The following is a 14066-nucleotide window of genomic DNA, read 5'->3' on the forward strand; positions in this document are numbered from 1 at the left end:
ATATAGCCACTGGAGAGCCTTCTTTGTGATTGCATCGACATCTTCAATAGTTCGACAGAGAAGGTGCAGTGTTAATGCTTCTCCTGTCTTGGTTGACTAGATCCTCAAAATGAAGGCTACTCAGGACAGAAGTGAGAAGGTGTTTCTTCACAGAGAAGGGACTGAATCTTAGCCACCTGCTGAGGAAGCTCAGTTGCAAATTACGTTGAAGACCGAGATTGATGGGTTTTAGATATTTATGAGACCAAGGGATACGGGGTTAGTGCAGGAACTGGCATGGAGGCAAAAGACCACCCATGATCTTGTATATCTTATTTTTAAAAATCTCCTTTCATTTCTTTTACCGCACATTTTTTTAAAAAATACATTTTGTTTACCACACAATAGAAGCCAATTTTGGCCATTTAAACCTACGCTGCCTATTTACCCTCAAATTAATCTAGGTACATTTTGAGGAGTGGGGGGGAAAGCGGAACACTCGGAGAAAACCTACGCAGACACGGGGAGAACATGCAAACTCCTTACAGACAGTGCCGAATTTTAACCCAGGTCGGTGATGCTGTAATGGCGCCAGGCTAACCACTATATTAACAGTGCCAGGCAATAGATTCAATCTTCCAGAGAGACGAATAGAAGTGTGTGCGTAAAACTCAATCGTAGCCTATCAATCCATCAACACAATATCAGTGAAGTCCAGATCAAAGTGCCGCGAGACCATAATTGAAAACACCATAACAATCTTGCCCAAAAGTAATGTATTCATAATAAATAGTGATTTTAGTTACCATCTCTTGAGTATCTTTTGATATATCATTATAATTACAAAGTCTTTTACCATTAATTAAATTGGCTTTTACAAAAATTAACTCTGTGTGATTTTCCAGTTTCCCCTACCACTCAACCTGCTCAGTTATAGCAATGGATTTTGTTCACGCCATCAGGTACAACTTGGTCAAATGAACCAGGCAAGAATAATCCACACACCACCATTTTATTTTGGCAATGAACTGCAAGAACTTTAATTGCAGAAATGGGTTGTGTAATTTTTTAAATCATAACCCAGCACATGACTGTGCCAGTAATTGAAATGTTTATTTAATACAAAAGTAAAACAGAGTAGATACTAAAGATCTGAAATAAATAAAAAAAGCTGGTCTTGTAGAACCTGTAGAGATAGGATTTGGTTCTGCTGAGTGATCACTGAGCGGAAATGGTCATCCAGTTTCTCTCTCTTTAAACACTGCCAGACCTACAAGATTATGAGAGGCATGGACAGGATAGACAGCCAGCACCTTTATCCCAGGGCAAGAGTAGCAAACCTAGAGGGCATCTGTACAAGGTGAGGAGAGGAAAGTTTACGGGAGTCGTCAGAGGTAGGGTTTTTTTTTCACACGGAGAGTGGTGGGTGCCTGTAATGCATTGCCAGGGGTGGTAGTGAAGGCTGGTACCATAAGGACATTGAAAAGACTCTTCGACAGGCTGATGAATGTAGGAAAAATAGAGGGGTTATGGGTGTGAGGAAGGAAAGGTTTAGACCAGTGGTTTTCAAACTTTCTTTCCACTCACATCCCACCTTAAATATTCCTTATGCCATCAAAAAAAGTTTGAAAACCGCTGTTTTCATTGTCCCTCATGGACTCATTATGTGCACCATTTCAGAACTCCAAAGGAAATGGGCCAGTGACCATTTTTCTGAAGCAAAATATTCCAGTAACAATTGGGTCTAGAGCAGTGATTCTCAACCTTCCCTTCCTACTCACATCCCACCTTAAGCAATCACTTACTAATCACAGAGCACCAATGGCACAGGGATTACTTAAGGTGGGATGTGAGTGGAAAGAAAATGTTAGAAAACCACTGGTTAAGACAGTTGAGTGCGTTTTGATCAATTGGTACAACATAGGGGCGAAGGGCCTGTACTGTGTTGTAATGTTTTACTTTCTACTGAGTATTTGAACCATTTTATTTTTTAATTTCAGTTCAATTAGCCCATGGAAACTGAATATTTTCATAATTCCCCTACTCACGATAATGAGTTTATTATCATACACATTGTGCAATTGTTCATATGCTTCAAGATCTTTACACGCTGCAGCTGAACACGTTCTTGTAAAGAAAAACCAAGTCAACTAATTGAATTAAATTAAGATAATAAATACATAAGATGGATAATAAGTATTCACAGTAATCTGCCCAAAGGTAGCAGTGAGAAGGGGTTGTAACCAGGGTGATGGGAGCTCTTTATGATGTTGGCTGCCTCCTTAAAGCAGCGCCTCACATTGATGTCTGCAATGGATGGGAGGTCGGAGCCTCTGACAGACCTGTCTGTGTTTGCAGCCTTCTGCATTCCTGGGCCACTGAGTTACCAAACCAGGCTATGATGCAACCAACCAAAATACTTCTGCACAGCGCACCAGTAAAAGTTCGATAGAATATCAAATGACATGCCAAATCTCCTCCAGTGGAGACAATTGGTGTGCCCTATTCACAGTTGCCTGGATGGGGCTGGCTCCAGGAGAGGTCTTCTGAAATACGCACTACCAATAAGTGGTAATTATACCTCGCCCGCAGGAAAAAAAGAATCACAGGATTGTATGTGATGTCATGCATGTACTTTGTCAATAAATTTGAACTTTGAGCATGTTTTGACAATGAGCCATCAGGAAGTTGAGATTGTAACCTAATTGATTCATACCAACTTTACAACATCTGGTGTGAAAATCTCAGAGATTTATTTTAGGAGTCTTCTGGTGACTTTTTATCTCACCATCAAAAATGTTTAAATCATGTTATCTGGTCATTATCGTGTTGCTGTCTGTGGGAGTTTGCTGTGAATAACACAGTTACCACATTTCCTATATTACTCAAGTGACAACTCTTTGTCAGCTCCTCAGTGTACATAAAAGACAGGAGGCATTCTAAAGTGAAGATATAAATGCAGTTCTGTTTTCTTTTAACCATTTCCTTCTATCCTGAGCTAAACAGTGTCCTTGTTTGTTTTCCTTCCCACAGATGTACACGCGGTCTGTGATAGATCCCATTCCTCTCCCTCCCACCAAAGACGCAGCCACGTCTCCCATCTCCTCACCCTCTGAAAATAACACGACCCCTTCCAATACCCTCACCCGGAACACAGAGAAACAGAAGAAGAAGACCAAGATGACAGACGAGGAGATATTGGAGAAATTGAGTACGTAACTGCGTGATTAATTCTGGAAGGCGGTGAAGCAGGTTGAGCAACTGGTGTCCACTGCTGGGATCATGGCTTCCAGCTTCTCACCAATCGATGAAATGAAACTCTCCCTCTGTACCACTTACTGGGAGGCTGCCACTCAGAATGTCTTTGGGCATGTTCTAGCAGACAAGGGCTCACAGTAGAAATCGCCTTGACTCCACTTTAATTCAGGATTAAAATAGTAAGCTTACTTGGGGAACCCTGGGTAGTTTGAAAAACATATCTCAGGTAGTTTGTTCTAATGTGCTTCTTTGAAACAGAGGGTAGATATACTTGCTGAGGTGCAAGTAATGAGCTGGAGGGACTCAGCAGGTCAAGGCAGCATCCATGGAGAGAAATGAACAGACGGATTGAGATTTGGAAAAAAAAAGGTCCCACCCCTAAACACTGTCCATTGCCCTCCATGGATGCTGCCTGACCCACCGAGTTCCTCCAGCTTCTCGTTGTTTGCTCAGGATTGTGGGATCCTGTGCCTCTGTGCTGATTTGGATCAGATGGAGTTACTGCCTTGCAGACAAAATTATCAATGCTTCTCCAATGCGAGGCAACTTGAGTCAGAACTGAGGAGCAGTTCGCCACTCTTCGGCCCAATGTTTCCATGGCAACCACTTTGTCCTAGCTGCCTGCAGTCAGCCCACATCCCTCCAAGCCAGCCATTCTCAACGGGAGAGCCAGACAGCTCCCCCGGGGGCCGCAGCACATTTAAGGAAGGCCACCGCCTAAAATCATAATTTAAAAAAAAAATGTAGTTGGTAGGAGAGAAGTCCAGAAGAAACCAACTAAACTTGACTGTTTCACAGGGAAGGGGGCCCATAAACTTTGAGCAGAGACCTAAGAGGGGGTCATGACCTAAAAAAGTTTGAGAAATTACTGCTCTAAATCTTATCTAAATGCCTTTTGAACATTATGATTGTGTCCACTTCCTCTAATCAATTTTCCTACTCATCACCATGGCCAAAAGACATTGAAGCGGAACTAGTCCTTTGGGCCCATCGAGTCTGCTCTGCCAGTGGAATCAAGGCTGATGGACTTTTCTTCTCAACACTATCCTCCTGCCTTCTCCCTGTAACCTTTCACACTTTAAGTAATCCAGAACCTATCAAACTCCAGTTTAGATATTCCCAACATCTTGACATCTGCAGCCATCTGATTCAAGATTCTTTTACTGATATTTAATGCAACAGATGTAATATTACACAAAATTGCTTTTAGTCTGCCATAAGGCAGGCACAGATTCGCCACCAGCAGGAATTGCCCAGTGCAACTTATTGCCAGAGAAGGGGAAGCAAAAAGAGAGATCCCACCTCCCCCCCCCCCTCCCCTGGGTCACTGGGTGTTCTTGAATTCGCCTCCAGTTCACACGCAGCCCCTGCAGCACAACCACGGCAACAGATTCATTTCCCTCTGGTGGAAAATATAAAGTAACTAAACTGTAAACATGCCAGGAAGCAGGTTATCTACAATGACAAATTATAAAGCTGATCAATAAGTGAGATTGGTGAGCTATCAGCTCAAAACTCAAGTGACAACAAAACCTTCCAAATTGTGATTAAAAATACAATTGCCTGGAAGTTGGGTGGTTACCCTTTACTGGGATGCTAGATTTCACCTGCACAAAAAAAGTTAAATAGCTGAAAATACCAATTTAAATGTCTTTAGTATATTTATCACCCATTTGTCCACTTAGAAGAGAAATGCAGAGAAATTTCTTCAGCCAGGGATTGAAGAAATCTGTGGAATTTGTTGCCACAGGCGATTGTAGAGGCTAGGTCATTGGGTGTCTTTTGGCCATGGTGATTGTCAAACCATTTTCTACTTGTTTGTTAATTTTGCTTCCTACTTGGAATTGTTATTTTTCATTCACTGGTCCCTCCTATTGGAATTCAGACGAGACTTGGTGGTCACCATTTTGTAGAGCTGCAGTTAGCAAGGAGTGTTTCTAATACAGTAAACGATAGCCACGGCCTTTCCAGTTCTACCACAGTATACCATACTTTCAAAAGGACATGCTCATTTCCCCCAACTCTATGCACATCTTGCCAAGAGGTTGGGCAGTTGACCTCAAAAGGTTTTTCTCTTAATTAATTACCTTTCAAGAAGTTGATCTTGACAATATAAATTTTAAAAAGTCACTAACCTTTGCTATTCTTTGCTGTTCTTGCAGGAAGTATAGTAACTGTGGGTGATCCAAAGAAGAAGTACTCAAGATTTGAAAAGATAGGACAGGGGTTAGTAAAGTATTGTGTGATAATGGAAAATCTGTAATTCACTACATTTCTTCCTGCTCCTCACTCTGCTTGCTTTTAGTCTGGTGTTGGAGGGCCTGGAACTATGCCTGTAGTTCACGGTGTTGGAGCCATTCTGTCTGCCATTCACAGTGCCAGAGTCCATCTTTCCATAGTTTGCTGTGTTTGGGCATGTGTCAAATCTAGCCTGTTTTATCGTGCTGGAATGATTCTGATGGCTCTCGGCAGATGAACTGGTCACACAAGACTTCATTTGTGCCCCACTGAGGCTCTGTTACTGAAAAGTGAACTGAGTGAATGGCTGCTTGACTAAAGCTTGTTTAAATTCTGCTCCAACTGAGTTGGCACTACGGCCAATTCCTCCACTTCCCAAGAAGCCTAAAGAAATTTGGCATGTCCCCAATTTCACTTACCAATTTTTAAAGATGCATCATAGAAAGTATCCTGTTCAGATGTATCACAACGTGAGGCGGAAAGTGCTCTGCCCAAGACCGCAAGAGTTGAGAACGCAGCTCAGACCATCACACAAACCAATCTCCCCTCCGTCAGCGCCATCCATTCTTCCCACTGCCTCGGTAAAGCAGCTAACATATTAAGATTCCATCCCATCCCGGTCACACCTCCCCTCCTGTCAGACAAGATGCATGAGTTTGAAAACACATACCATTAGATTAAATGATACAGACTATAGAACAGACCTCTCCTTCATAAAATAATGCTTCCTTGGCACTGTTTTACCTGAACTTTTTCTCTGTAACTTTTACTTTGAACTGATGGATAGTAAAACATGAAAGTCTGCAGACACTATGATTAATGTAAAAACAAAGCTGGAGAAACTCAGCTGGTCAAACAGTGGACTTTATGGGACCAATGCCTGAAGAGGGCGCACAAAATCAGTGAACCGGTGCGGACTCGAAAGGCCAACATGGCCTGTTTCCGCTCCGTAAATGGTTAGATGGTTATGTAGCAAAGATAGAGTGGAGCTGCAGTTAGCAATTTAGCTTGAGCCCAAAACATCGGTTATGTATCTTTATCTTTGCTACATAAAGTATTCTGTTTGATCAGCTGAGCTTCTCTAACATTCTGTTCATACTGGCGGGTAGGTTGACTTGCTTGTATAGCACGTAAAGCTACGTTTTTCCACTGCAATAAGTAAATCAATTCAATCCAATTTACTTTTCGCCAACAGGGCTTCAGGCACAGTGTACACAGCAATTGATGTGGCAACAGGGCAGGAGGTAAGTTTAATGAAACACTTGTTTGGGCAAGAACATGACCGTGAGCCTTTGAACCTGTGTCCGTTTATATAGAGACTTTTCCCTTAAAGTGTTTCTTTTAAATTTTTCTCAGGTTGCAATCAAACAGATGAACTTACAACAACAGCCCAAGAAAGAATTGATTATTAATGAAATTCTGGTTATGAGGGAAAATAAAAATCCAAACATTGTTAATTATTTAGACAGGTAAGTAACCACTATGAGAATGAATTGCACATTAAGGAGCGGCACGGTTCGCGCTACACTGTTGCGGCGCCAGTGATTGGTACCAGGGTTCGAATCCTGTGCTGTCTGTAAGGAATTTGTACATTCTCCCCATGTCTTGTGTGGGTTTTCCTGGGGGCTCCGGTTTCCTTCCACCCTTCAAAACATACTGGAGGATTGTAGGTCAAATGGGTGTAATAGGGTGTCACGGGCTCATGGACCGAAAGGACCTGTTAGCGTTCTGTATGTCTAAATTTTTTTTAATATGTCTGCGATGAGCTTAGTAGATCAGCCTCATTCCAATTTGTAGTTGTGGCTGGGAACCTGTAGTGTATGGTTGAGTGGATGTTAGCTTGACGCTGCCCCCGTGATGTTGCTACTGCCTGTGTTTCGTCCAGTGAGGGGTTGCCTGTTGGCAGCAGTGCTCTTTGCTTGTGGAGGGTGGGGGCATGCCAAGGAAGCAGAGGATTGGGCGCGTGTCTGGAGCCATGGACGGACCGTGCCCAGCTGACACACCACATCATGTTGCATTGAACAGCTATGTGTTTCTTCGCTATGGGAATCAAATGAGGAAACAAAGATAATTAATTGCATATTGGAATACTATACTATCTATAAAGAGTCCAAAAAAATCTTTAATCCCAGTGGGCTTTTGGTGTTCAAAGTTATTGTAATCCACTAAAACATATAATTTTACATTCCCAAAGGCAGGTTTTTGGTCCACTTTGCTTGTGCCAGCTCTCTGAGTGCGTTCTCCATGTAGTCCCCCAACCTACGCTGTTCCCAAGTCCTTTAAAGTATGTATCGAATTCAACTCAAGGGGTTCTAGAGATGAAGGGATTGAGCTATGAGGAGAGATTGAGTCATCTGGGACTGTACTCGCTGGAATGTAGAAGAATGAGAGGGGATGTTATAGAAACATAAAATTATGATAAGTAGGTCAGTTGGTTCCATTGGTAGGGGAGACCAGGACTAGGGGACATAGCCCCAAGATTCAGGGTATAGATTTGGGACAGAGATGAAGAAGAACTGCTTTTCCCACATGGTGATCAATCTATGGAATTTGCTGCCCATTGAAGCAGTGGAGGCGACCTAAGTAAATATATTTAAAACAGGGTTGGATAGATTTTTACAAAGTAAGGGAATTATGGGGAAAAGGCAGGTAGGTGGAGATGAGCTTTCTATTCTCTCACTTATAACTAAAAAGACTTCACATGATAACAAATATGATTTGCACCTTTCCAGCGTGTTTGCGCATCTTATAAGGATGGGCTGAATCTAACAAGCTTGATTGGTAGTTAATACAAGTCTCACATTCCCTCTTTGCATCTTTATTCTTATTTTTGGGTTAGTGCATATCTTCAGTGGTCATGTTCATTGAATTCACTCGGCACTTGGCTTTCTACATTTACTTTAATGAGAATGGACTGGGGGCTTGAAACTACTAATACAGTTGAACCAAGAACACCACAGCGCAGAAAGAGGCCTTTCGGTCTGTCTAATCTGTGCCAAATAAATGTCGCATGTTGAATGATTAAAGACTGAACCAAAATTGAATTTTCATCCCAAGATTCCTTGGCAATGATTAAATGAGGGATTGAATTTGAGAGCAGGGAGGTTCTATGGCAATTGGACTGAGTACTGGTGAGTTTGCACCTGGAGGACTGTGTGTAGCTCCGGTCTCCTCACTGGAGAACATGCAAACTCCAAACCAACAGCTCATGAGGTGAGGATTAAACCTGGATTTCTTGTGAGGCAGTGCCGAAAATCTCTCTTCCAGAGATGTTCCAATGATGTTCTCAACTCAGTCCCAACAGTTTCATTCCACATTCCAAGATTCTTGCCTTGTACCCGACCATTAACTGGGGAAACGTTCTCCCCACATTCAATCTGCCAGAATTCCGTCCATTTCTGTGTGGCTGTGCGCAGACCTAGTCTCCTTACTTGAGGAAGGATATGCTGGCTTAGGAGGAGGTGCAGAGGAGGTTCACCAGTTTGATTCTAGAGATGAGGAGAGCCACTGGTAGGTGAGACAAGAACTAGGGGACGTAGCCTGAAGATTCAGAGATGAGGAAGAACTGCTTCTCACAGAGCAGTGAATCAGTGGAATTCTCTGCCTGAGGAAGCAGTAGAGGCTACCTCATTAAGTCAATTTTAAGACCCAGATTTTTGCATCATAGGGGAATTAATGGGAAAATGTCTGGTTGATGGAAGTCAGAGCTCTGATCTTATTAAATGGCAGAACAGTCTTGTGCCCCTGTTCTGATTTTGTTCTGAAATGGCAATGGCAATGGTACTTGGCAAAAGTTCAGGCTTTAAACACTTTTTTTAAAATCTTCTGCTTCTGATAAGAGAGCATTAACCAAAAGGAATAAAACCACTTTTTTCTAATCCCTACAGACTCCTTGACCTGTTGTTTCCATCATTTTCTACTTTTTAACTTCACTGTATTATTCTTTAAGAAAAGTAAATAAGATGGACATTGTCCATGTAGATTTAAAACCATCCACTTCTCTTTCCTTGCCTCTAGTTACCTCGTGGGGGATGAATTATGGGTGGTTATGGAGTACCTTGCAGGTGGATCATTGACTGATGTGGTGACGGAGACTTGTATGGACGAAGGACAAATAGCAGCTGTGTGCAGAGAGGTGAGTCGCTGGGGTAACGTGAAAGATGTACCTTTCTCGTAACATGTTTGTTCTCTTGCTTGAGTGAACTTTTGAAGTGTGCTCAATGTGCCATAAATGGTCATCACAGCATTATGAGCCATGGGGACATACTGTGCTGTACCATATGTTCTAAATGCAGGGAAACAAAAGAGTGAAAATATCAGACAATCAGATTTAGAATTATTAAAGTACAGCAGGCTATTCAGCCCATCACCTCTTCTAGGTTTGCACAATCTTGATTGCAGGTGGTCCCCGGGTTACAAATGTCCGGGTTACAATCAACATGTATTTACAAATGGGTGCTCCCCAATACGCGCATGCGCATAAATGTGCATAATGTTACCTCACGGACACTAAATAAGAACCATAAGTACCTGTTCTGCCTTACGTACAAATTCAGCTTATGGACAGTCCCAGGTAATGGAAGTGTGCCTCGAGTAAAACCATTCTGGAAGGATGAAGATTAATTAGAAGTCTATTACATGCCCCCTGGTTTCAAGCCACTCAGCATTCTGAACTACTTGGAGCAGGTATTGTAGTGACAAAGAACCCATCATTCCAGCATTAAGGACAAAAGCACCTTTGTGTCAGCTGCAAGACCTGCTGAATTCCTCCAGCATTTTTTGTGTATTTATTAAAATCACTGCACCTGCAGACTTTATTGTTTGATTCACGTTTTGACTACAGCACCTATTCATCTATCGCTGCTGTTGTAGCTCAGAGTCTTTCACACCTCTCTCCTGTCCCAGAAAAGGTGCAGAAAGGGGTGATTGTCCAATAGAAGGAGCCTTTACAAATTCAACAAGAATGATTTTATTTTAAATATAAAAATGCACGAGTGTGAGAGTTGAAGAAAGGAGGACTATTGGCGTTCAGTATTACAATTGCAGTATTTTGTCTAGCTACAGGAAGCTGACATTAAGCTGGAAAGGGTGCAGAAAAGATCACCAGGATGTTACAGGGTGGGGAGGGTGGATATGTTGGGATGCTTTTCTCTGGAGCATCCATCCATGGCCCATCCCTTCGCAAGCGAAGATGAACACGGTGCTTTGTAGCTTTTCAGCTTTAAGCACTGTGTGCCGGGGCAAGGACTTGGAGGCGAGCACTTGCCCAGGTCAAACGCCTCCCTCTGGGTTCCATGCCACTGAGACTGGCGGAGTGCAAGGCACGACAGCCAGAGTAACGCAGGATTGCCCTACAATGTCTGTTCCAAGACCGTGCTCGCTGGCCGTTGTCCTTGCGGATCCTTCGCCCACCGAGTTTGCTGCTGCAGACCACTGTTTCCCGTGCTCTGTCACAGATGCCAGCCCCTGCTGGTAGCCTGACATGTGCTATTTGTCCATAGCTGGGGCCCTTTCCAGGTACTGACAGCTGGGCGAGCCGAGTCCAGGGAGCATAGGATCGGGAAAACCAGAGGACATGGGTTTAAGGTGAGAGGGGAAGATTTAAAAGGGGCCCAAGGAGCAAATCTTCCACATAGATGGTGGGGTGTACATGAAAAGACCTACCAGAGATAGAGGCGGGTACAATAGCAATGTTTAAAAGTGTTTTGACAGCCGCGTTGACAGGGATCAGAGGGGATATGGACTAAGTGCGGGCAAACAACTTGGACAACATGGATACTTTGGGCTAGAGGACCCATTTCCATGTTGTATGATCCTACAGGGGAAGGTTTCACTGTCAGGTGAATTTCTAATCTGTGTGTTCAAGTTAGAGGCACTGGGCAAAAAAAGTTGTTGATTAATAGTTCAATAGTACGATTTGTAATTTGGAATGTACTGCAAATAATAATAGAAACAAATGAACTTGAACTAGGAAGTTGGATAAAGGTGTAAAGGTAGGATAATGGAAAGAGAGTGAGACTAGTTATACAAGTCACCACTGAAATGATACCACGCTGGTCCAGATTTCAATTCATTTTTGAATTTCAACAACAAGATTATTTAGCAAGGGTGGCACAGTTGGAGTAGTGGTCAGCGCAACGCTGTCTCAGCGCCAGTGACCGGGGGTTGAATCCAGCACTGTCTGTAAGGAGTCTGTATGGGTTTCCTCCCACCCTTCAAATTATATAGGGGTTGTACAGCAATTGGGTGGCACGGGCTTGTGGGCCAAAAGGGCCTGTTACCGTGCTCTATGCATGTCTAAATTTAAAATGTAGATTTTTAAATTTAAAACAGTCAAGCTATTTTTTGATTTATAATCACATGGTAGCAAAACAAAATGTTGGGAGATGATGCACTTCAGATGTGATCTTACAGTTGGGGAAAGAGTGGCATTTTAAATTTTAAAACATGCAGCCTTGTAACAGCCCTTCCGGCCCACGAGCCCGTGCCCCCCCAAATACACCAATTGACCTAGAACCCCAGTACATTTTTGGAGGTTGGGAGGAAACCGGAGCACCAGGAGGAAACCCACGCAGACACGGGGGAGCGTGCAGTCAATCTTGGATTCGATCCTGGGTTGTTGGCGCTGTAATAGTGTTGCGCTAAAAAAAACTGGGCTCTTTTGTTGGTGATCTGAATCATCAGGTGACACTGCAGTATCTTTGCATTTCTAGCACCTGTCTGAAAGGAATTTTTGAGTTCATGTCGTCATTAGATACGACTAAATATCATGGTCTTACTCAGGACTAGCCTCGCCAAACGAACACAGCTCAGCGCGGACATTGGCGACTTCAGGGGTTTCTACGAGGCTCTAAAGGCTGTGTACGGCCCCTCACCCCAAGTCCAAAGCCCGCTGCGCAGCTCAGACGGCAAAGTCCTCCTCAGCGACAAGATCTCCATCCTCAACCGATGGTCAGAACACTTCCAATCTCTTTTCAGTGCCAACCGCTCAGTCCAAGATTCCTGCTCCAGCTCCCTCAACAGCCCCTAAGGCTAGAGCTGGATGAGGTTCCCACCCTGGATGAGACATATAAGGCAATCGAACAACTGAAAAGTGGCAAAGCAGCAGGTATGGATGGAATCCCCCCAGAAGTCTGGAAGGCTGGCGGCAAAACTCTGCATGCCAAACTGCATGAGTTTTTCAAGCTTTGTTGGGACCAAGGTAAACTGCCTCAGGATCTTCGTGATGCCACCATCATCACCCTGTACAAAAACAAAGGCGAGAAATCAGACTGCTCAAACTTCAGGGGAATCACGTTGCTCTCCATTGCAGGCAAAATCTTCGCTAGGATTCTACTAAATAGAATAATACCTAGTGTCGCCGAGAATATTCTCCCAGAATCACAGTGCGGCTTTCGCGCAAACAGAGGAACCACTGACATGGTCTTTGCCCTCAGACAGCTCCAAGAAAAGTGCAGAGAACAAAACAAAGGACTCTACATCACCTTTGTTGACCTCACCAAAGCCTTTGACACCGTGAGCAGGAAAGGGCTTTGGCAAATACTAGAGCGCATCGGATGTCCCCCAAAGTTCCTCAACATGATTATCCAACTGCACGAAAACCAACAATGTCTGGTCAGATACAGCAATGAGCTCTCCGAACCCTTCTCCATTAACAATGGCATGAAGCAAGGCTGTGTTCTCGCACCAACCCTCTTTTCAATCTTCTTCAGCATGATGCTGAACCAAGCCATGAAAGACCCCAACAATGAAGACGCTGTTTACATCCGGTACCGCACGGATGGCAGTCTCTTCAATCTGAGGCGCCTGCAAGCTCACACCAAGACACAAGAGAAACTTGTCCGTGAACTACTCTTTGCAGATGATGCCGCTTTAGTTGCCCATTCAGAGCCAGCTCTTCAGCGCTTGACGTCCTGCTTTGCGGAAACTGCCAAAATGTTTGGCCTGGAAGTCAGCCTGAAGAAAACTGAGGTCCTCCATCAGCCAGCTCCCCACCATGACTACCAGCCCCCCCACATCTCCATCGGGCACACAAAACTCAAAACGGTCAACCAGTTTACCTATCTCGGCTGCACCATTTCATCAGATGCAAGGATCGACAATGAGATAGACAACAGACTCGCCAAGGCAAATAGCGCCTTTGGAAGACTACACAAAAGAGTCTGGAAAAACAACCAACTGAAAAACGTCACAAAGATAAGCGTATACAGAGCCGTTGTCATACCCACACTCCTGTTCGGCTCCGAATCATGGGTCCTCTACCGGCACCACCTACGGCCCCTAGAACGCTTCCACCAGCGTTGTCTCCGCTCCATCCTCAACATCCATTGGAGCGCTTACACCCCTAACGTCGAAGTACTCGAGATGGCAGAGGTCGACAGCATCGAGTCCACGCTGCTGAAGATCCAGCTGCGCTGGATGGGTCACGTCTCCAGAATGGAGGACCATCGCCTTCCCAAGATCGTGTTATATGGCGAGCTCTCCACTGGCCACCGTGACAGAGGTGCACCAAAGAAAAGGTACAAGGACTGCCTAAAGAAATCTCTTGGTGCCTGCCACATTGACCACCGCCAGTGGGCTGATATCGCCTC

General features: G+C 44.0%; 1 protein-coding gene across 9 annotated transcripts in view; it reads left to right on the forward strand.

Annotated features, from left to right (window-relative positions):
• Window positions 1–14066, forward strand: part of pak1 (p21 protein (Cdc42/Rac)-activated kinase 1) — a 259729-nt gene that overhangs the window by 222362 nt on the left and 23301 nt on the right. For all 9 annotated transcript variants that reach the window (XM_069892082.1, XM_069892081.1, XM_069892080.1 and 6 more), the window contains 5 exons: window positions 3013–3190; window positions 5400–5463; window positions 6671–6719; window positions 6832–6944; window positions 9493–9610. In XM_069892082.1, coding sequence (XP_069748183.1) covers window positions 3013–3190; window positions 5400–5463; window positions 6671–6719; window positions 6832–6944; window positions 9493–9610 — 522 coding nt within the window. The remainder of the gene's footprint in view (window positions 1–3012; window positions 3191–5399; window positions 5464–6670; window positions 6720–6831; window positions 6945–9492; window positions 9611–14066) is intronic.

This window comes from Narcine bancroftii, chromosome 7, assembly GCF_036971445.1.
Source record: "Narcine bancroftii isolate sNarBan1 chromosome 7, sNarBan1.hap1, whole genome shotgun sequence".
Lineage (NCBI taxonomy): Eukaryota > Metazoa > Chordata > Chondrichthyes > Torpediniformes > Narcinidae > Narcine > Narcine bancroftii.